The sequence below is a fragment of the Protopterus annectens genome, chromosome 6.part0 (genome assembly GCF_019279795.1).
Source record: "Protopterus annectens isolate FY-2018-M chromosome 6.part0, PAN1.0, whole genome shotgun sequence".
In the NCBI taxonomy this organism is placed as follows: Eukaryota; Metazoa; Chordata; order Ceratodontiformes; family Protopteridae; genus Protopterus; species Protopterus annectens.
In genome coordinates, this window is record NC_056737.1 from 228,480,333 (window position 1) to 228,503,408 (window position 23,076).

General features: G+C 35.2%; 1 protein-coding gene across 1 annotated transcript in view; it reads right to left on the bottom strand.

Annotated features, from left to right (window-relative positions):
- The window catches only part of LOC122803813 (extracellular calcium-sensing receptor-like), a 152,574-nt gene that overhangs the window by 53,856 nt on the left and 75,642 nt on the right, over positions 1 to 23,076 (bottom strand). Inside the window, exon 5 of the mRNA XM_044073498.1 lies at positions 4,945 to 5,068. Within this exon, the coding sequence (XP_043929433.1) occupies positions 4,945 to 5,068 (124 nt within the window). The remainder of the gene's footprint in view (positions 1 to 4,944; positions 5,069 to 23,076) is intronic.

A 23,076-nucleotide genomic window follows, 5' to 3' on the forward strand; every position in this document is an offset into this window, starting at 1 on the left:
CTGAACTACGAAATTAGCAAGATGTTCAATTTTCAGGTAATTTCTGAACTAATCTATGACATCTTTTCTTCCAGCAACACCAGACAATTTAGCCTTCAGGAAAGTATGTACCTGGTTGGGGGGATATTCTAACAAGAAAAGCCTCACGCAACTTGGGAACTTTCTACAGTTTGCATTTCTTTTAGCCAATATTCCTTAATTGCACCAACCTACGGAACACAAGTGTTTTTTCTTTTTCTTTTTTACATATTCATCTCTGCGATTTACCACTGAACAAAGTTTTTAAAAAATATTAAATATAATTTCCACTAGTTCAGCAAAGACTAGTTTAACTTTTTCTTTACACCTTACAAATTTCCATTATGCTTCATTCCTATCAGAAGGTTGCAGCATGTATAAAAACAAAAACACCCAGGAATAAGAGAACTAAAAAAGAACAACACTGTTAATGAGATGTACATATGCAAACAGATACCCAAACTCAAACTCTGTCTGCGCTTACTAAACAAAGTGTAGGACACAAAAGGAAATTGTGGTTCAAATGAAGACTGAATTACAATTTGATTCAGTATGAAATACACTGGGTGGAAATCATCCAGACTCACAATATAAAGGTGCTGGAGGCATGGCTTGTGAATGTTCCTGGTATAAAGTTTATAAATATAAGTTTTCGCAGTTATAACCACATATCTTAAACCAAGAGGTAATTAAGCAAAATGGTGCCATGTAGTAGAGTGAGAAAATGATACAACAGGCTGTGCGTTTGGAAAAGGTTGTGACTCAAAAGAGGAATGTTACAGTTACAGGCTTTTTATGTAGGGCCTAGTACTGTCCAAAAAAGCAAGATTCTATCTGTTAGTGCTTTATGGCATGGAAAGGTACTTCAAAGCAAAAGTGGAGGAGTTGTATCTCAAGCACAGTATTACGTATGAGCCATCACTGATTATTTCAGCTCACCATTTAAGGAAAATTTAGTTTAAAAAATGGTAAGCCAAAAATCATAAAAAAAATTCTTTTTTTTTCCAGAGGGCAAGTCCCCCACCCCCAGCTCCCTCCATGTGGGGATACCATACCACCTAAATTATATATGCCAGTTCCATGGTCATGTGAACTGTGTCAGTCAGCTAAGCAGTGACAACATTAATGCAAATGTTCACCCCTAACCCATGTGTAATATGTCATATCTATCAAGTTATTCTCTTAGCTAGAAGACTGCAGTCTCAAGACATGTTTGAGCAATGTAAAAGAGAAAACATACTTATAGTTACATATCCTCATAGGGTCCTTGGCTTTGAGATTGGATACTAGCCTCTAAGACTGGTGGATAGGGAGGCTGTAGATGAACTGAAGGAGATGTTTTTGAAAGGGGATTATCCTGTAGTTTTAAGGAATCTGAGATGCAATTTCTCCTCTGTTGAAGTGACATACATGAGACGTTTAAGAAGGAGTGACCCGACTGGTTTACTGAAATCGCTCTGAGGTAGAATATGAAGTATGAAGCATTTGAGGATTCTTTAGTAGGTAAATCAGCATAAGTCATTTTCAAACAATAATACCTAATGAGCCACAGTAAAAATAAGGGTATGGTCTTTCTATGTCATTACTCCAACAGTCTACACACTGTGCAATGCACAGCTTGTCTGTGCCAATCGAACTTCAACAGTTTTCATGTTATTTGTTGTGCAGCTTGTCTTTGCTGTTGTACTGTTTGTCTTAGTGCTACATGAAAAGTAAGTGGCTAAAACTATAAATGCATTGCTTATTGTACATAAGTGTTTGTTTCTTAAGTTGTTTCTTTTGTACATCCCGTTTGTCAGAGTATTAACAGGAGTTAGTTTCATACTGAGGACAATGCTGTTTTATACTGCATATGTCTTAACTTCTCTGTACAATGCACTTGCAGGTTGTATATAATAACTATTTTAATTACATAAACATCTATTGATTTTTTATGAATATTTATAGCCATGTTATAAAGTATGTCAATGAAAAGGCATAGTTTGGGTATGTATATTCTTTTCCTAAACTTTTTGGATATCTAAGTAGTACTCATATTGGATTCCCATACAACTACACTAAATATAGTACACATATTATAACTCTGGTCTCTCTTGTGACTGCACTGTCCTGCTTTGAATGAAAATAACAAATCCCAGACTGAAACCATTCTAAGTGCACAACTTCATCCTGTTTTTCATTCTAACATATTGTTACTACAATGTTCATAGAGATCTGATTGCACAAATAGTTCTCAGTTTGTACATATTCTTGAAACATCTGTATCTTGCTGTGTACCCAGGTTCTAGCTGAAAAGGTTCCATCTGGAGCTGCCCTCTTAACTGGTTAATAAACATAAACCAATGAATAAATGATTTCTGCTGCCTTAAAAGTGAATGCAAGTTCCATAGCAAAACTCATTCCAGAAGCTTTCTTTTCTGTACTAGTGAGAATATTAATTTAATTCCAGAATTTATCTTAACAGTGAACAATGACATGTAGTTAAATATGCATGAACATGTTAGAATTTACTCAGCGTACGTTTTTTCCTTAAACTCACTCAGTCACTTTTGCAAAAGTAAGAAACCTGAGATAAGGAGGCTTTCCATTTTGCACAAATGATTTTCCTGCATCTTTTTAATAAAAGGTTTAAGCAAACCATCTGAAAATTTTGCCCTAAATCCTACATATACTGAAGGGTCATGTTTAATATGCATTGAAGAAAAAAATACCACTGTAGAAGTAAATGTTTTCTCTGACCTTAAGGGACAAAAACATGGATCCAAGAAGTGTTATGCAGGTAGTCCAAAGTGGATAATTTCCCACAATGGAAGAGTGTGTAATCCCCTTCAATAACTCACACTACACCAAATACCATTTGACGACCTTTATTAAAACTTTCTTAATCACAACTTTATTGAACAACATTCTTAAATTTATTAATCACAGCATGAATGTCCATGTAACAAATACCAGGGCAATGCATCCCACTTCCCCCAGAATAAGCATCATTACCATAATCGTTCATTTACTCTTACTTATCAGAGCAGCATACCCCTGCACATTTTCATCCCAAACCCACCTCCTTAAATCTGACCCCTCTTCTCTGTCTAAGGAAGGGAAGGACGGTAGGCAGCAAGTTAACTCCTCAATCTGTCCTCTCTACTCAGCTACTCGCATAAACTCTCTTTAGCCCCTCCTTACATTTACCTCACTTCCTCCACACCTCTCCAACTTAACCCTTACTTACACACTACTCTACCTAAACCCTTTCAACTTTCCCCAGCCCTAACTCCAACCTTCCCCTCCCAAACCTTTAGACCCTTTTGCCAGCATTTTTACTAACCACTTAAAATATCTCTGGACAAATTGGTTTGTTCCCAAACCTCAATTTTCTGCACAGACTGTTTGGTCAATAACAGCAGATGAATTGTCAGTTTGTAAAAGCATTCATGACTCTCCCTTAATTTTTGCAGTTAGCTTTATTAGATGGGAAGGGGGGGGTGCTCTGCCATACATAAAATTCTTCTGAGGATTACCCATTTGGTCTGCTGCTGATTATCAAACAACTGGGTTTTGCAGAAAAGTTACTGAATGAAAATAACCACACTGGAAGGTGCACCATCTTCATTTAGATATTTAGCACACTTGGCTATAGTATCTTGTTTAAGAGTTTGTTTATTATTTTCCTTTAATCAATGAGCAAACCTTTATAGAACTGCAAGTTGATTTTTGCAATGAAGTTAAGATCCATTGTATTCTAAACAGGTTTTAGAATGATGTTGAGAAACAGCTGCATTCTAAGTCTGTATTTACAAGAACTGTAGTTATCTGAATTAGAATAGAGCTATAAATAAAATAAAAAATCACACTTGTTTGCAAACCACTTCTGCATAAAATAATCTTGAGCTCCAGTACAAAGCTCTTTACAAACTTGCTTATTTCTGATCCATTTTTATCATGTAAATAAGGTCTCAAAAATAAATTAACTTAGTCAGTGACAATAAACAAAAGAATTGAGCAGTTGTCAAAAAATTCTCCTCTTGTCTTAAATTCTATGAGCTGTGATTCTCTGGGACATGAATCAGAAAAAAAATCCTAAGGTCACTTATTTCAGTAAGTCACATTGTCAGCTGAATTCAGTATCACTGAAACTAGAATACAGGCATCCCATACACATGTATAAGACTATCTCTGAAAGTATAAGCTAAAGCAGATATGCACAACCATGTCACAATGTACATTTTCTGTAAAAATTCATGCATCCTTCTAGCCATCCAGTAAACTTCAAGTACAAATCCCAGACTAATACCTGTTTGTAATCAGAAGGTCAGTAATCTGAGGGTGAATGTCTGTCTGCTGTTCCTCAGAGAATCTAAATTATGTGTGCTGTTTAATTTTTGGCAAAAAATCCTGTCACCACTATCATCAGCACATAACAACAGTCCTCTGTCAGCATTACATATTTTAAATCATTTATGAATGATGGCTTTCCATAGTTACATTATATGTATTGAATTCCACTAAATGAAAATTTATAACCAGTGGAGTCATATTTTGTTTCTCTTGTTGAAGCTTCTGCACTATACACATATACACCCATGCACTATAAATTATAGGAAAATTATATGTACAAAATATCACCAAGGTTCATTTTTGGCACCAAATCCTGTCACCACTATCATCAGCACAGAATAACTAACAAGAACCATCTGTCAACATTACATATTTTAAAATCATTTATGAATGATGGCTTTCTATAGCTATATTACATGTACTGCATTCCACTAAATGAAATGCTATATCCAGTCAAGGTTTGGTTCTCTTTCTTATAGTGTCTGCAATATATACACACACTATAAATGGCAGGAAAATTATAACACATTTTCCAAACACCACCAAAGTGAATCTTATAAAACAGATACAGTTTTATGTTAAGTTTCTCACCAGTTTGGTTGGAAATTTCTCCCTGAGAGCACATGATACATTTGAAGCAGCAGATTGGCTGGCCTGGCTGAGGTGCCTTCCTGTAGCCTGCAGAACAACTTTCACTGCACAATGACTGAGGGACCTAAATGAAAAAATAGGCATATTAATTATGATATATATATATATATATATATATATATATATATATATATATATATATATATATACATACTCATATTTCTATTGGTTATAGTGCAAATAGCAAGTGATTATGATCTCTTATATATGACTCTCCTAATACATCAACTGAAAGAAATGGCCTAACTGCAGTTTTTTTCCTGTAATACATCTCTTATGACTGTAGCCAGTATCAGGACAGAATACCCTTCTCTCTGCAAAAGACATGTTCCCTGAATAGAGTAAATTTGTGCATTGCAGTAAGTTTTTGATTGTTAGTCAACTCATGCATTGCAGCAAGGTTTTGGTTATTAAAGTTTTTTTTCCTGTATACTGGCCGTTGTCAGTTTGTGCACTGCAGCAAGTTTTTGGTTGTTAGCTTGTGGGAGGGACAGAATAAGAAGTTGACAAATTCAGACTGAAACGAACCCACCTGAAGAGAAAGCTCAGTGAAGTTTTGTTTGTTTTCATTTTTTTTATTACTGACCTACAACCAAATCTTTTTTAACGTTGGGGGCTGGCTAGTCCTCAGATGTCTCTGATTTTGCAAAATGTACTTTTTAACTGTCAAGACTTTTGCCTCATACTTTTGATCTGTTTTACATTAAATTTGTGATTTTGTAGCAAATTATTGAAGAGAGAAGTCACTAAATACTTAAAGATACTTAAGTTTTGGACTTTATAACCTTCATTAAATGCATGTTAATGCAAAACCTGTTATTCTAGTAACTGTCTAGGTTTATAAGAACAATATTAAAATTATGCCCCTGATTTTGGGCATTTATTCCTCTATTATATTTGAATATGTTCATATCTCTTTTGCTAAGAAATTAAGAGGTATGCTCCTTGTATTTTCTGTGTGTTTTTGTTTTTATTATTTATTTGTTTCCTGGTAAACCACTGAAGATTACTGTCAGACACAGAAATTATATGTTTCTTTTTCCTCAAAAGATGTTTGTTGATGTTAAAGCTATTGTCTACTAACTAATGAATTACAATAGCATAAAATGCTAGCCTATTGGGAAAATGACTAACAGCTGCTTTTTACTCATTATTCCAACTTTACAGGATTACTGTGATTTGTGTAAAAGAACTTGAAATACTTTAATATGTGACTACATTTCTCGTGGAACAAAGCTGAAATACAGTCCATGACTGTCATTTTAGCTATAACTGATGTGTGGGAGCTGTCTGTAGAATGTAACTGACCCTCCTATTTTGTTTTGGGTTTAAAGAGTTAGTATTTGGCTTTGCAGAATTAGTGCACATTTGCAGGATTGCTGCTATTTATATGAAGCAACCTGAAATACTTTAATGTGCAGCTACAGTTCCCAAGGAACAAACCTGAATACAATTCACAGCCAACATTTTTGCTATAATTGGTGGATGGAGGTGGGCTCTGTCTGTAGAAAATAACTGACCTCTTGTTGTTTTTCTCATTTAAATAGTTATTATTTGGTTTTGCATGGCTATTGTGCATTTGCAAGATTAACGTGATTTGTCTTAAGCAACATGGAATACATTTTTGTGGATAGTGTTTGTGTGGAAGTTTACAGATCTGAAATACAATATATCACAATGAAATGAAGTGCACACAGAAGTAGCTATAACTTCTAAGTGAGGGTTGGAGCTGTCTCTTGAAAGTAACTGACTTCTTATTCTTTATTCACTTAAACAATCACTATCTAGCTTTCAAAACTAATGTGCCCTTATGTAAGGTATGAGGAACTACTTAATTAGACATCTGAGGTATGAACAGACAAAGTAGCTATAATTGTTGGGGCTGACTATAGATGGAAATGACTAAATGTCTAATGTTGCCCGCTTATTACTCTAGCTTTGCATGACTAAAGTGAAATGTCTAAAGCAATTCTGAATACTTTAATGTGTGGCAACTGTTTTCTTGTAGCAAAGATGAAGTACATTACATGGACATTCTCTTCTATCACAGTCACATGTCTGAACTGCATACAGACATGGCTGTTTGAAGAAAGTAAATGACCCTCTTGTAATTTGTTTGGCTTAAATCATCTTTCACAAAAATAAAGTAAAAAATGCATTTTATAACATTCAAACCTTCAGGGTTTCTGGGGAAATGGTGGCCCCCCCACACTCCTAGGTTGATTAACTGGATTTTGACACAAGTTTACTAGTGGCCTTTGTCCTCGAACAGCCTTTCTCAGAGGTGTACATAGGCGGTCATTATAGTTTCTGCTGTTGAGGACTGGGAACAATGCCCTTAACTTGTGTTCAGCTGGGGGTAGTGTGGGCATTATTTTTTTAACTTTCCTCCCAAACTTCAGAGGTGTGCACAGAGGGTCATTGTAGATTGTATATGGGCAGTGTGCTGTTTGAAACATGACTTTGATTTTTTTTTATTTTCCTAACAAATATCAGGTGTATACACAAGTGGGTATATTGTGTGTAAATAGGCATGCTGTTTATATGTCTGATAGCAACAGGTTGTCCCAGTGTGACAGAGAGATATGGTGAGGAGGCATGTTGCTTTTCTGACAGCAGTAGCTTGATATATGTATGACCGTGGACATTTTTACATTCACTTTCATCCAAGTGTAACACTAGGGGTGATTTTTTTATTGGAAAGGGAGTGGAAAGGCAGGTACTATTCTCATATATGCTGTATGTATCCTTGCAAACATTTGTTTTCTCAGTTTATTATGAACTGCTATTTTGTCAGTTTTGAGCAATAAGCCTTAGGTACAATAAAATAAGACTGAATTTATTTCTTTGCAATTTTTGTTCAAGCCATTACTGGATGAAAAAGTTGGAAAAAAGCTCTAAAATGCACTGTGGAACATCTAGAATCCTTGTGGCTTCTGTTGACCCAGCAGATCCTAGATCCTTGGCTTTAATACAGTTATTTCCTCCAAGTGTAGTCTTGCAATTTCTGTTCAAGCCATTATTGGATCAAAAAGTTGGATAAAAACTCTAAAATGCACTGTGGAACATCTAGAACTATTGTGGCTTCTGCTGATCCTAGAGCATTGGGTTTAATACAGTTATTTCCTGTAGTGTAATCTTAGCCACTTAAGGCCTGTTTAAATGATGCAGGAAAAAGTAAATTTCAAGAATAGCATTGAAGTACTTTCCTCAGTCAGGATTTTTATTCAGACCATCATTTCATCAAAATGTGGAGAAATGTTTAAGATGCACTTCCAGCATCTAGAACGTCTGTGGCTTCTGGGGGCTTAATTCTGATTATTTCTTCTATGTTTGCCACAATGCAGTCCTGCTCAGTTAGAGTGTCTTGAAAGGATGCAGGAACAAGCAAAGCTAAAGAGTGACACTGAATTTCTTTTCTTAATCAGGATTATTGTTCGGGCCATCATTATCTAAAAAAGCAACTTAAAATCTTGGAAATGCACATCAGAGCATCTAGAATCCCACTAGGTTTTGGGGGCCAGGCAGCCCCCTGCCCCCCAGTTTAATTTACTTCCTTTATCCACTGTTTTTAAAGTTAAGTTTTGATCGAGAAGGCTGTTGGACAAAGCAAAGTTGAAGAATAAGACTGAATTTATTTTCTTAATCCAGATTTTTTTTCAGGCCATCACTGGAAGAAACGGAATGTTTAAAGAGCTCTGAAATACATGTCTGAACATCTAGAACCAGCTATGACCTCTGGGAGCCTAGTGGGCTCCAGATCCTCAACTTAATGCACTTATTTTCTTCACAGTTATTAGAGTACAGTCTTGGTTATGATGTGTTGAATGAATGAGTGCATGCAGGAACAAAATGAAGAGTATCACAAACTGTGAGAGCGGGAAGAAAAACATTACCTGAATGGTGTGGACAGGCCACAGTGTGGTGGGGGAGCACAGTGGTGTGCTTCATCTAGGGTGTCAGCTCACCAAAGGTTGGCCTTGATTACATATTTAGTAAGTATGGAGGCATAATGCTTGCCAAAGTCAGATGTACAAAGCAGAAGGTACAAGAATTAACTGACTGCTATTCATTTACACTGAGGAAGTCTCTTGAAGCAGCAAGATGTAACAATTTCTCACTCTCTGGCATTCATAATTTTTAGTGTATTTCCTCTAGCATTACATACATCCCCCTGACATGAAAAATGCTGAAGAACTATGATTTAAGATGAGGATATGGGTTACATACTATATTTTACCATGTCATCTATAGTTCCCCTGGCCACTTTAAACTAAGTACTATATTGACTACATTGCCATCACAAGTAGTCCACGAGTAGCTACTACATAGCTCATTAATACAGTATTTTAAATTCTTTCATTACTTTGAGTAATTATTGATGTTTTTTCATTGATGTGACTGCTAGTTTCACTATGCTGCCAAAAGCATTTCAGCCATCACTGGAAATGATTGATCACTAATATACAAGTCAGTGAATCCAAGTTGGAAATGGTCGCACAACAACATTCTCTGCTATATATTTCAGTTATTTTTTGTTTGTTTTATTTTGTTTTGTTTTGTTTTTATGAAATCATTGTGGTAGATCATTGTTTCTAGCTCATCGTTTGGATGACCTCACTTAATGGTAGATGTTCTGCCACTTTGTGATCCCTGTTAAGTTTGCTGTTGGAGAGTCTAACACATCCATTGTTTAAACTGTCTGTTACTGCAACTTTCTACCCATTAGTGCCTGACTGTGAAGTAGGGATGCTACCTTTAGCAAACAATGTAAATAAGTGAGAAGGTGATAGGCAAATAGCTCCAAAGACTTTCACTATCATGTTTGTTTAGCCATGATGCAACATGCACTACTGTGCTAATTCTTGCAATTAAATCATATTTAACAAAGTCACACAATGTTTCCATTTCAGGGAAAAACAGCAAACTGTTGAAAAGGCTATTAAATAAATCAAAATGTTGCACGAGTGAGAAAAAAAATCTAAATATCCTGTAGTGACAAAGCTCATAACACAATTGTCTGATGATTGTGCAGAACTAGTTACACAAAAGTTTATGTCAGATCATAGGGATGAATGTCTTTCTGGCATTCACAAAATACTTGCCCAAGTACAAGCCATTCATGGTATTCCAGAGACTGACGAAGAGTTTTAATGCAGTGATACTTGAATCATCACTATCTTGACCAATAAAATTGTCACCGTGTCCAAGACCACCACCTCTACTAGTACCTTTGCTTAATTATGAAGGAGTCTTCAGCAGCCAACTCTATTCGCAAGGAGAAATGAAACCCCTGAATTCTGTGCTAGCAACTTATGGTTCAATTAGGACTCCCAGACAGTAGGAGGAGCTCAAACCGGGGAGAAGGGAGAGGAATGGCAATTGCTTGGTTGGTCCATAGGGGGAAGATGCAGACAACCACACCCGCAATATGCAGACTTGGAAGTACGAATGTTTGAAAGCATGTGCTGCTCATGGCAAGATATAGCAAAATTTGGTCATGGCCATGGGAGGGACTTAGATGCCTACATGAAAAGCTCCCCAATCCTTGCAATGGATGATGACACCATTCTTCAGACTTGGCACTCACCTCTCAGATATATGAATTGGCTGCCAGACTCGTGTCACTAGAAAGAACAAATTGGTCAATGGGGTGATCAAACTGAAGACTTGATATTCACTTTGGGGTTGGGGTTTAAAATAGATTGGTACAGGAGTAATATAAATTAGTAAAAGAAACTAAAATTATGGAAACCCAGAAAAAACTCACCAGGCTATTTTAGTCTTTACCCATGTGTGTCTTGAGTGTCAGATGAACCACCTTTTCTTGGTTTCTTAAATTTTCTTTTTACTTTTGTTTCATAACTTAACAGAAAATATCATGCCTACCTTTTTACCAAGGAAGGTTTGTATATGTGTAATATTTCTTAGGTGCATATTAACTGTATAAAAATATCTTCTACATTTTCCTTTGGGTCATAATCTTTGAGAAGTTTAGATGAGGGGAACTTATAAAAGAGATGCCAAAATGATTCCTCCACTCAGAAAAAGATACATTTAGGCTGCTTAAACAAATGCCTTCCCAGTTATAACCAGGTAGATAAGGAAAATACCTCTCTCAAACTACATCTCAGATGGCAGCAGACAAATGAATTGAAGTGTTGTAGACCAGCCAACATAGCTGTCAACAGTCCAAAATTTTGCCTCACATTTTTAGTCTGTTCTTCATATAATTTGTAGTTTTAAGACAAATTATTGAAGAAAGAAGTCACTAAATTATGACAGACATTTGAGTTTCAGACTTCATATCCTTTAGAAAAATGCATGCTAAATACATGAAACTTTTTTCTAGCAACTTTCTGTTTATAAGAGCAGTATTTAAAATTCATACCTATTGATGGGCCTTTGTCTCCCCTTATTTTTGGTTTTGCCCAGATTTCGTGTTCTGAGAGGTTGAGAGGTATGCTAGTCAGATTTATTCAATAAGCTAACTACAGAGCCAGCAGTCATTAATCAAGATCCAACTCTGAGCTAGAAGCTTTTCTTTAGTAATATTAGTTTGTTAATGAATGTTTTTGCATCTTTGCAGACCAGTTTGGTTAGCTCCAGCCACTTTGCTGTCACAGTTGACTTTAAATATCTTATTTCTTTTTTGAATCTATCTTGCTATTGAATCTTGAGGTCAGAAAGCTATCGGTTTAATCCTAGACATGCACGTTCTTCTTCAACTGACAGTACTTCATATGTACTGGTGCAGATACCAACAGGTATTATTCCATCTCATTTACTTGTCTTTTAAGTACATCAATACTACAAAGCAAATTCCCTAAACAAAATGTGTAGTTGTAGTAGTTTATTTTTCTATGAGACGTACCAAGGAGAATAGGAGGTATTCTAGACAGGTTTTATTACTTAACCCGTGACTAAAGTTCTGAAGAAAGCTGCATATAAAAGTATATTTGTTACTAGAAAAAGCTCCGTGTTTTTCTGTCAGATACTCAGAATGATTTCACATCAGGATGTGTCATTTAAGAAACACACTGAGGGGGTCTATATCAGAACATCGAAGTATTAAAACTTTGAATGTTCTGATATCGAACACTATTCAGCAAACACTAAGACTAGTGAAACTGCAGAACAGCGAATTCTTTCCTCGGGAAAGAATTTGGTTGGCCGTTTCTGTGGATTTGCTATTCTTAGCACTGTGGTGGAAAGTTACGGGTTATGTTCAGGTAAGTGTGCGATTGTTTGCATGCTAGGGTTAGAGGCGGGTTAAGTGAGTTAGGGTTAGGGTGCGGGTTAGACATGTGTGCGATAGTGACAGACTTTAGGGTTAGGGGTGGTTTAAGTGAGTTAGGGTTAGGGCACGGGTTAGGTGAGTGTGCGATAGTGACTGACCTTAGGGTTAGGGCGCAGGTTAAGGTAAGTGGGTAAATAGTAGTGTATGTTTAGTTTAGTGTAGCATTAGATGTAGGAATTTAAGTGCATGTGTGTGGTTGCTGTTTGTTTGATGTGCTTGTGTTATGTGTATGTGTTTCAGAGCAGCAAATTTTTTCCATGGGAAAAAATTTGCTGTTCTGAATGTTCGATATTTTCATGTTTAGATGTTTGGGGGCTGATGAAATAGCGTTCACTATTTTCATCTTTCAATAACGTGATATAAACGCCACTGCGGTATACATATTAGGTAAAATTGCTCATATGTGTTTCAGATAATATATCAAGTGTTTGCCATGGATTTGCTCAGTGTTCCTTTTGATTTTCACATTCTGTAAATGAAATATGGAAGCAATGCTATCGTACAGGCATAATTCGGTATACTTTTATTAAACATGGTGTTATTTTCTTCCTCTAATATTTTAGATGTACCGATTATTTATTTTTATTTTGCTTTTGTTTACTGTATTTGTCTGAATGGGTTTAGTCAGAAAACCCTTTTCCTGGAAGCCTGAGGAGAAAAGATCAGACATATTACAAACATTTTTAAACAGACATGTATTAATATGCATAACGAGACATTAAATAATATACATTAACAATTGTACATACATTTGCTATTTAGATTACATTCAAATTAAAAATGAGGCAACTATTACAGTGATAATTTAATAAAGATGTTTACTGGAAATAAAAGGTACTTATGCATTAGCAAATGTTGAATACTGACCATTTAAAGAGGTATATCAGTGAGTTTGTCAGATAGATATTGGGTCATGAGATTAGTGCTTAGAAATTCAAAAAAATGGAGGTGAGGGAAGGAAATAGGTAAAGCAGAAAATTTTAATATTATACTTAAGAGGTGGGATATAAAGCAAGTTAAATGCTAGATAATAAAAAAGTTAATTCCTAAATCAAAACAAAATCATCTTATATGGTGATAAGGCTTTTAAAAGTGACAGAATTAGCTAATCAAGGTAACCTCAGTTAAAAGTAAGTTCACTGGAGCAGCTGTTTTCAAGTCCATAAGATTTTACTTGGATCAGTCTAGAAGCTCTTTATGTCAGGTTGACTTATTATCCAGGAGGACTAGTAAGCATCTCAGAGTTTTGCAAGTGACATTTTATATGACAGCTGAATCATCTTGCTTGTTTAACTGGTCCTGCTTTGTGTTCTCTGTTATTTTGGGTAGCAGGTCACACTTGCAGATTTGAAACAAGTTGACTTGGATATGTTAAACTCCATCTGTTAAGGAAAAGCAAGGCCAGAAGATAGGGCTGGATGAACAATGAGCCACTGGAATATGCTTTTGCATCTGAAGTGGATAAGCTTATCAAGGAAGTTACAGACCATTCAAGTGAAGGGAGTTTATAAAACACTGTAGCTCAGCAAATGCAAGCATCTAAGTTGCAACATCTGCTCTTTTTATTCTGTGCAGGAGTTATGATGTCATCATTTTTATTTTATGGACTCCTGAAACTCTAAAAGTATTTTAGAACGTGTAGTATACTTTCCCTTAGGCTTTGAAATTTACTTAGAGATGATGTACAAAGGAATATGACATTCAAGACTTTCTTCTTCTAGTCTTAACTGCCTTCCCAGTGGTTGCAGTAAGTACACTTGTTTCTAACCATTGAGTTCACTGATTTTGCTTCATTAGCTTCTATACATTCATATGAATTACATGCTGAGAATAACTACACAAGTAACAGACTTAAAAATGTAGAACTGTAAATTAGATCTATATTCCCCTTTAGTTACCTTTGGCTAATGGAACTTCAGTTATTTTTATAGATAACTATTAGTAGTCTGCATTTTTATGTTCAGACTGTCGGTAGTTATTGTTTTCTGTGAAGTTTCTTCCCAGATCACCTCTGTAAAAGGATTTATGGCTCAGTGGCACTTAACTAGAGATAATGCAGTTTTGCCACTGTTCTCCTTACTCACAACTTACCAAGAAAGGATTACAGGTCTGTGGACAAACTAGACAAATGATTTTAACCTTTTCTAACACTACCTGACAGAACAAGTAAATATTATACCTGTATGCTTCAGTAATAATGCAACATGTAATAGTAAATAATTTCTACCATGCCAAGACTTTCCACATTAAAGGCAAGGACTATAAGTTGGGATCTCTGGTGAAACAGACACATACAACTCATTGCATCTGATGCTGGCAATGTGGTATGAGTGGATCTTCCAAATAACAGTGAATAGCCACACAATGATGACATTAAAGTGGAACTACTGGATCCATACATATGGACAATGACTGGTTTGGAAAGTCCACCCAGGATGTTTTATGTGAATTATTAAAAGAATGGGAAAAAAAAACAAACCCACATTAAAGGAAATCGGTGCTACATCATGTTTAACAAGAATATTCTACAGCATTTCTTAAGTGTGAAAGGCCTTTGGTTCACAGGCATGGCTGCATACAACAAAGTCAATATGCTACTTAGTGATCTTATACCATCTTATAGTATCTACTCATCGGCACTGTACTATTACAGAGTCAGAACTCTTTGGTCAACAAAGGTTCCTTGCTGATCCATTGATCTCTTTAAGTCCTAGCATGATCAAGCAACAGCAAAGTTTTTTTCAAGTTCGCACATCACTGGAAATTGTTAACTACACATTAAGCAGTTTGTATTAGAAGTCACTTCCCATGGGCAAACAATAATAATTGGGACAATCCTCAGCGTTGTCAACAATTAACTGGCTCTAACTTTAGCTGCAGTTCTCCTAATCAATCTCCCAATCTCTTAGCATAAGAAATCTGGACAAAGCCAAAAATGATAAGAGCATGAAGGCCCAAAATCAGGAACAGTTTTTATTTTATTTATTTAACATTTGTTGACTGGGAAAGTCCGACTAGGTACCACAGAGCCTGTTTTCAGTGGAGGGAAGAAACCAGACTACCCGGAGAAAACCCATGCGAATGCAGGGAGAACATGCAAACTCTGCACAGAAAACACCCCAGCCGAGAATTGAACTGGAGAATCTCTTGCTGTGAGGCGACAACATTAACCGCTGCACCACCCATTAATTAGAGAGACTTGAAGTCTTGAATGTCATATTCCTTTGTACAGATTTAAAATATTGTTCTTATAAACTAGGAAAGTTGTTAGAATGACAGGTTTTGTGACTGAATGCATTTTCTGAAGTTATGCAGTCTGGAGCTCAAATGTTTGTCATTATTTAGTGATCTCCCTTTCTCATTTTCTGTTAAGTCATGATTTTGTTCCATGCACACAAGTTCATATAACCCAAAATGTAAAAGTTATAGGTTATTTATTTATTTATTTATTGACATTTGATTACTGGTAAAGTCTGTATGAGCAGAAGCCTATTTTAAGCAGATGCCCAGGGAGAAAACATTTTAAGAACAATAATTTTACAACTTTAAAAATAATAATAAAAAGAAAAAAAAACTACAGTTTAAATAATTATACCAGATTAGACATAAAATGAAAATATTGGTTAAGAATAGATACAAGTTATCTGACAATGATTTAATATTTAGAGAAATTTTAGCTAGGTTATAGAAAAATGAAAGGTAAGTTAGTATAATGCAAACAGGATTTGCAAAATAAAGTGAGAGAAAATCATACTTATTGTATATTTAGAGATAAATCCAGTGGAGCGATATTGATAGAAGTTAGGAAGTGAGTGAACAAGAGAGAGTAAGGAGATTTAAGGTATAAATAATGGTGTTGAGCAGGAACAGAGCCAGTTTTGGGCTAGGAAGCCTTTCAGAATGCTTTTGAAGGATGGGTGGGAGGTGCACTGACCTGATAGCTACATAATATGATTCAAGTATAGACAATGCCCGACAGATTTGATAGGTTTGTGGGCAAGCAGGAGTTTTTGGTCACTGGCTTGTAATGACCGACTGGGAACATAGTTATGTAGCATACTTTTAGACTGTAGAATGAACTGCACCACCAAAGAAGACAAAGTAAAAGTTGAAATATCTTTGAAACCAACTAGATACTTAACAGGAGATAGAAGTACTAATATTAAGTGATGCCAATTATGATTCTATGCATACTTCTTAGCTGTCCAGAATTTTGCAGAATGTCCAGACTTATTCCTCATAGCTTGGACTGTTCCTCATAAAATCTGTGCTTTACTTTCAAATCATGTAGGGAAGAGAGAGGTTGAAGGAGAGGCTCACACAATGAAAGATAAATACAAGTCACTCCTAAGCATCTATACAAAACTAAAAGCAGTGACAAAGAACTTAGCTCAGGCACACAAGTTGTTTTCACTGCTGTTATTCTTTTGGTGAATTACATATCTAATCTTATAGCTACAATAGCTGTTTAGCTTACCTGAGCAGAAGGATGTATTATTCTGTTTGACTGGCCTCACTAATGGTTTACACGAGGAAATAAAATCTGTTGTGATCTGTTTGAGATGCCTTTTAGCATAGCTCAAATTATATTTTACTAAACCCAGGGCACCAAGATCAAACTTTATATATGTGCCTATAAAAGTACATAAAATTACCAAAATCTGTCTTCTTAATTATAGTTGCAGTTGTAAGCAGAAATACTTTATCCCTGTCCTTTTTTACCACAATATATTAATCATATTTATCAACCTGACAAATCCAGGTTATTGCAGTTGCAAGTTTGTCATTTACCTGAAAAATTGATGTATCAGTATTTTTATTAATTCACCTTTTATTTTACAGTAAAAGCATTGCTTGTTGCACAGATGTGAACTCTTGATTTATTTTTATTAAATACATTTCAGAAATGTAATTGGCAAAATCAAAGACTCATTTTGCATTGGCAGGCTACATTAAACCATTTACTGATTTTACTTTCTTGGGGGCTTTAATGCCATGCCATTTTTAGAAACTAAAGACTTACAGTAGTCCAGGGTTCTGCTTGCCAAAATCACATTTTTTCTTCATTTTCATCCAACTTTTTGTGTCTAACACTTATCATATAGTTTGTCATATTGTCTTCCATTTATACCATAGTCTGTAATATCACAAAAGTCCTTTGCATTCTTGGTTCTAGTCCCACTTTTAAATCAAATACTGAAAGATTTCATGTATGATCATATGGTTAAACATTAACAGTCATTCATTTTAAACCATTTTAATGGTTCCTATAATTGGTTGAACTTCTAGTACTGAAATCAGCAGAACTGGTGTTAAAGATATTTCTCCTTAAACGCAAGTTTTTTTATCTCAAAGTTAGTGTATCTTTCTTTGATAAAAAAAATATATATATATATATATATATATATATATATATATATATATATATATATATATTTATTTATTTATATATGGGATTCGTACAGATCCCCAAAGGCACTTTCTGCTGAAGTAGAAATCACCGAATATGCTTAACCGAAAGTGCTGTTCACCGAAGCAGCACTTTTGGATAAGTATGCTTGTTGTGCCAGTCGCACTATGGTGCAGTTAAGAGAAAATTCCCTTTTCCTCACTGTAGTGTGACCTCGGAGTGAGAATATAAAAGTAGGGGGGGGCACAGCTCCCCACACAGGGGGTGCAGGGGGGCTCGCCCCCTGCATAAAAGAAGATTTACTGTTTTTTGCTTTTTTTCTAATGCACTTTAACAAAAGCGCTTTTTCAGTGAAAGCGCTTTTGTTAAAGTGCATCCGGTTATTTTGGATTCGGAGTATTGAAACTTTCGTTCAATAGTCCTAGATCTATGTATATATATATATATATATATATATATATATATATATATATATATATATAGATAGATTCACTTCATAATCTCAAAATACTGAAATCTTGAATTTCAGTATCTCGAGACCATGAAACCAAAAATCCATAAAGTCGAAACACCAAAAGCGCGAAATTTAAAATCGCGACTTCTATACTAAACATACCACACACACACAGACACAAACATACACCTCCCTACACATACACAAACACCTACCTGACATACAAGCAGGTGGGGGGGCAAGCCCTCCTGCACCCCCCCATGTGGGGGGCTACACCCCCCAAACCCCCCTACTTAAATATACTAATTCTGAGGATGAACTACACAGACAGACAAACACACAAAAACACCACTACACAAGCTACATTCCCCTCACACACACACACATCACACTAACAAAACACATGGGCACACACTAAAGCCCCTACGCAAAATCCGTAAAACACAAACACTTACCTACATCTGCAACCATCCACTCACTCACCGCAACACCAGAACCGCTAATTCAAAATCTCCGAACTTCAGGATTTTGAATTTTGTACTTCTGGGGTTTCGGTATTCTGCACTTTCGCCTTTCTGGTCCTACTGAAATTTGAGATTTCAGTAGTTTGAGATTCTGAAGGGAACATATATATATATATATATATATATATATATATATATATATATATATATATATATGGTACTGACTGGTTGATTTGCTTTGGTCAACAGACAGACGTGCAGGGTTTTTTGGTCAAGTGTCTGGTTTATTGAACAGATTTTTTTTCTGTTATGTGTTTCTTCAACACAGGTAAGTGGGATGTATTTTCACTTCTTCAGCTTCTTTAGGCAAAATTTAAAAACCCTGTCAAACTCAGCTTAAATATTAATATATCATGTGACCAGTACAGCAACGTCAAACAGATTTATGGAAAATACATTTTAACACATATAATTAATTTTAATAACATTATATATGGAATTATTACATAAATAAAATTAGTGTTTTTATATTTTACACTTCTGTTTTTTAAAATTGGTTTAATAGATAATGATCTAATTATACCTGTTGATTGGATAGCATTCACATCAATAATTAGTTGAACCTCCTCTGTATAGTTCATAAAAATACTACCTCTCATATTCATAAATAGCCATTCAATAACGATAAAATTAAAATGACTATCTTCTGTACCTAATCACGTTTAGCAAGTGCATTATTTTTATTTTTATTAAAAACTTATTTACATGTTCCTATAAATAAGCCTTTAATTGTCGATTTATTTTTCCTATATAAAATGCAGTACATTGTATACACTTAGCTAAATATATGATGGGTCCTGTTTTGCACTCTGCAAAAAATGTACCTATTATTTTTTTTGGGATGCTGAAATGATATATTCTCACATATGTATTTGCATGTATTACATGACCTACAGGGGTGGGTCCCTATACAATGAGAAGTATTGTTGCGAATATTATATACACTGATCTTATGACATAATTGTTTTTTTAACGTTTTTCTTATTTCTGTAAATAAATCTTGGACTTCATCTCATTTCATCAAGTGCTAAATTCTCTACCTTACTTAAATAAAAAAATATATACTTTTTTGACGATGTCCAAAATATCTTATTCACACATTTGAAGAAAAGCTTCAGTTTGAGGATAACTTACAGGAGTAAAGGTACCAGTTTTATGAAAATTAATATAGACCTCTCCTGGCATTCATTAATACCTGCATTAAATGTACACCATTCTGAGTAAACAGACAACACAAGCATAACTTAAACCTTCTTCCTGCTAATGTTAGTTTGCCTACCTATTTTCCTGTGGCCTAAAATACTGAGGCATATTCATAAGAATTACCACAAAGTGTAGACTACATGAACACTTAGTGTAATCTTTCAGATTGACTAGAAAGCACCAAAAATGTGGTAAGGATGTTTTTCAATACAGATCATGTACACTTAGTGTTGACATTAATGAATGTGGTCCCTCATTAGCAGGAAAAAGAAATTTCAAATTAGTGTTCCTCACCAATAGCTGTAGGTCAGTAATAACAGCTGCCAAAAACTATTACTAGATCTTGTCTTGTTGTTTCATATATGACTTATGGATTCCTCTAACACATGTAACAGTGATGTTTTTACTGTCATCTATTAAGACAATATCATTATGGAGTTTTACTAACCATTTCTAATGAGGGTTTGATTGTGTGTAAACAGTAACATTTTATAGACATCTGTCTCTTTCTTCTGCTGCATCAGATTTAACTTTTGCTGCCTTTGTAACACTCATATCAGCCTTTTCTCTTGCATACCTCATTTTAGTAGCTGTCCTTTATGAAATGTCCCGAAGTGCCATTTAGCTTTGTGGTTTCTCTTGAGTACAGTCCTTTATGTAACTGTGCCTTTAGAGCAAGAAAAGCATACCTGTGACCATTTAAAGTAAAACAAACGTCATCCCTCTTAATTTTTTTTTCAGATGATTCAGATTAATTTTCTCATCTCCATTTTTCACACTGTCATGTATGGAGATTTAGAATAACTCAAATTATTGCAATTCATTATATCTGAAATGACTGAGCAAATCCTTGTACACATATTTACAGTATATAAATGAATGGATGACGGAATCCAAAGTTTGTATTTTCTTAAGTGCAAAATAACAGTGAAAATGAAAACACAAAGGCCAGGCCAGCTTCATGTAAAAATGTTTTTCTTTTTTTACTATAGCAAAAACAAATTCATTCTTCTCAGCTTCATTTCTGAAAGCCAACAATAAGTAATTGAAAGCTACAGAATCCTATTATTCCAGCAGGGTTAGACTGTATATATATATATATATATATATATATATATATATATATATATATATATATAGAACACAGAACCACCAACAGGCCACTGAATGAATGCCACATAATTCAACTTGTGCATTATTCATTATCTGCATTTCTTTCATACTTCTTGATTCACAGCTTGGCCAGTGGGGATCTTTCTCAATCTCTCAACAGGTCAGGAACATTCTTTGTTTCCATAAGGACAAGTTGCCAGGACTTTCAATGGGAAGTCTCAGGCTGACTATGAGGCAGCCAGGGCACTATTTTAAAAAATTGCAACTGCATCATACAAAAAAAAAAAGATGCATCAATAGTACACAAGGGAGTGTGCTATTGTCTTGTGTCCTCTTTATCAGTTTCGGTATCAACCCTGTTTAGTGGAGTTTTTCGCAATTAATGCCCTTTGTTAGTTGACTTTGTCCACTCTAACTAAATAAAATTCAAAGTCTTCAGTAGGATATTAAAATTCTCAGCCATACCCCACATGAATCCTTAAAATGCTACACAAAGACATTCTTGTTCTGTGTACCTAAACTAAGGAATGCTTCACCTGCATTCATCAAAATTTAATCAGCCCTCTGAGAATAGGTTTCTGTCCTAAAAAGTTGCTTATTAGTAGAATGAAAGAGCAAATGTATGCCCAACATCATCTAAGCTATGTCATTCAACAACCTTAAGACTGCAGCACGTAATAAATAATCAGATGAAACTAGGACTATCACATGTTCTTTTTTACAGGATCATCCCTATTTGAGCATTTGTATACTATGAATACACATGAAAAACTACAAATATTATATAATTGTGCAACTATTAAAGCAACAATTCATGTATATATTAACACTTTAATAATGTGATAATTTCATTTGACAAAATTAAATCCATATTTTTGTTGTGCTTGTAGATATGATTTGCCATGTAAAATACAACATTCTGTAAAAAAATAAAAAGCTCCACTTTGGAGAAACTTTGACAATCATTGTGGCTATAGCTGAGAAGTGGAAGGAATCTTTTGCAGAAATCCATAATCTGGTGGGAGGTTGGTATAATGGTTAAGGTGCTTACCTTTTGACACAAGGTGCAGGGTTTGATTCTTACATGGGGTAATTGGCTAGGCTTAAAATGGCCCACAAGGGAAGTTAGCCTAATACTAACTCAATAACCTATGGTGAATATGTTCCCTTGTATTGAAACAGTGCCAGAGGCATATGGCAGAATTGTTTCATTTTAGTTGATGACGTTGTTTCAGCAATTAAACAATTCAGGTGTGACAAGGCTGCAAAAGTGGATGACATACCATTGGAAATGCTAATGCAGTGCATACTGTCGGGGTTTTGTAGCCAATATGTCCTTTCAATGTTGTATGGAAGGCTGGGACAACATCTTTGGACTGGCAAACTTAGACAGTGATTCACTTTTTCAAAAAGGGGAGAGAATGTTTTTTTTTACAATTATAGTGGCTTCCTGGAAAACTACACACCATTGTGTTGGAAATTAGATTTCATCCAATAACTGAGCCTTAGATCTGGGAAGAGCACTAATAATTCCATCTTGGCCTGACAGCTGCCAATCAACTCTTTGTCATTGCACAGACAATGGAGGGTCATTTGCCAATATTATCTACATGTGTTTTGTAGACTTTGGAAAAGACACTTCAGAATGTTATTTGAGAAGTGCTACAATAGTACAGGGCATCAGGTCACTGTTGCATGCAATTTGGTACCAATATTTGAGGACTGAGTTGTTATCTGAATTCTCAAGAATTAAGCTGAATATGTTAAGGTGGATGCAGAATTATCTCGATCTTTTCTTGCCTTTCCTCTTGTTTAAAAATTTCAAAGAATGGATATTAAGGCACAGTCAAGGTCCAGACAGCATAGAGTCTCAGGGTGTGAGTGTGGCATCTTTGTCGTTTGCAGATGATGTTGTCTTACTAGTTTCAAGTGACTGTGTTTTTAAGCATGCACTGCAACCATTCTCTAGTGTGTGTGAAAAGGCCTGAATGAAAATCAGTATGTACAAATAAGATGACATCTTTGATTAGTTTAACTGGAGCATTTCAGAACAGGGTGGGAATGGAAA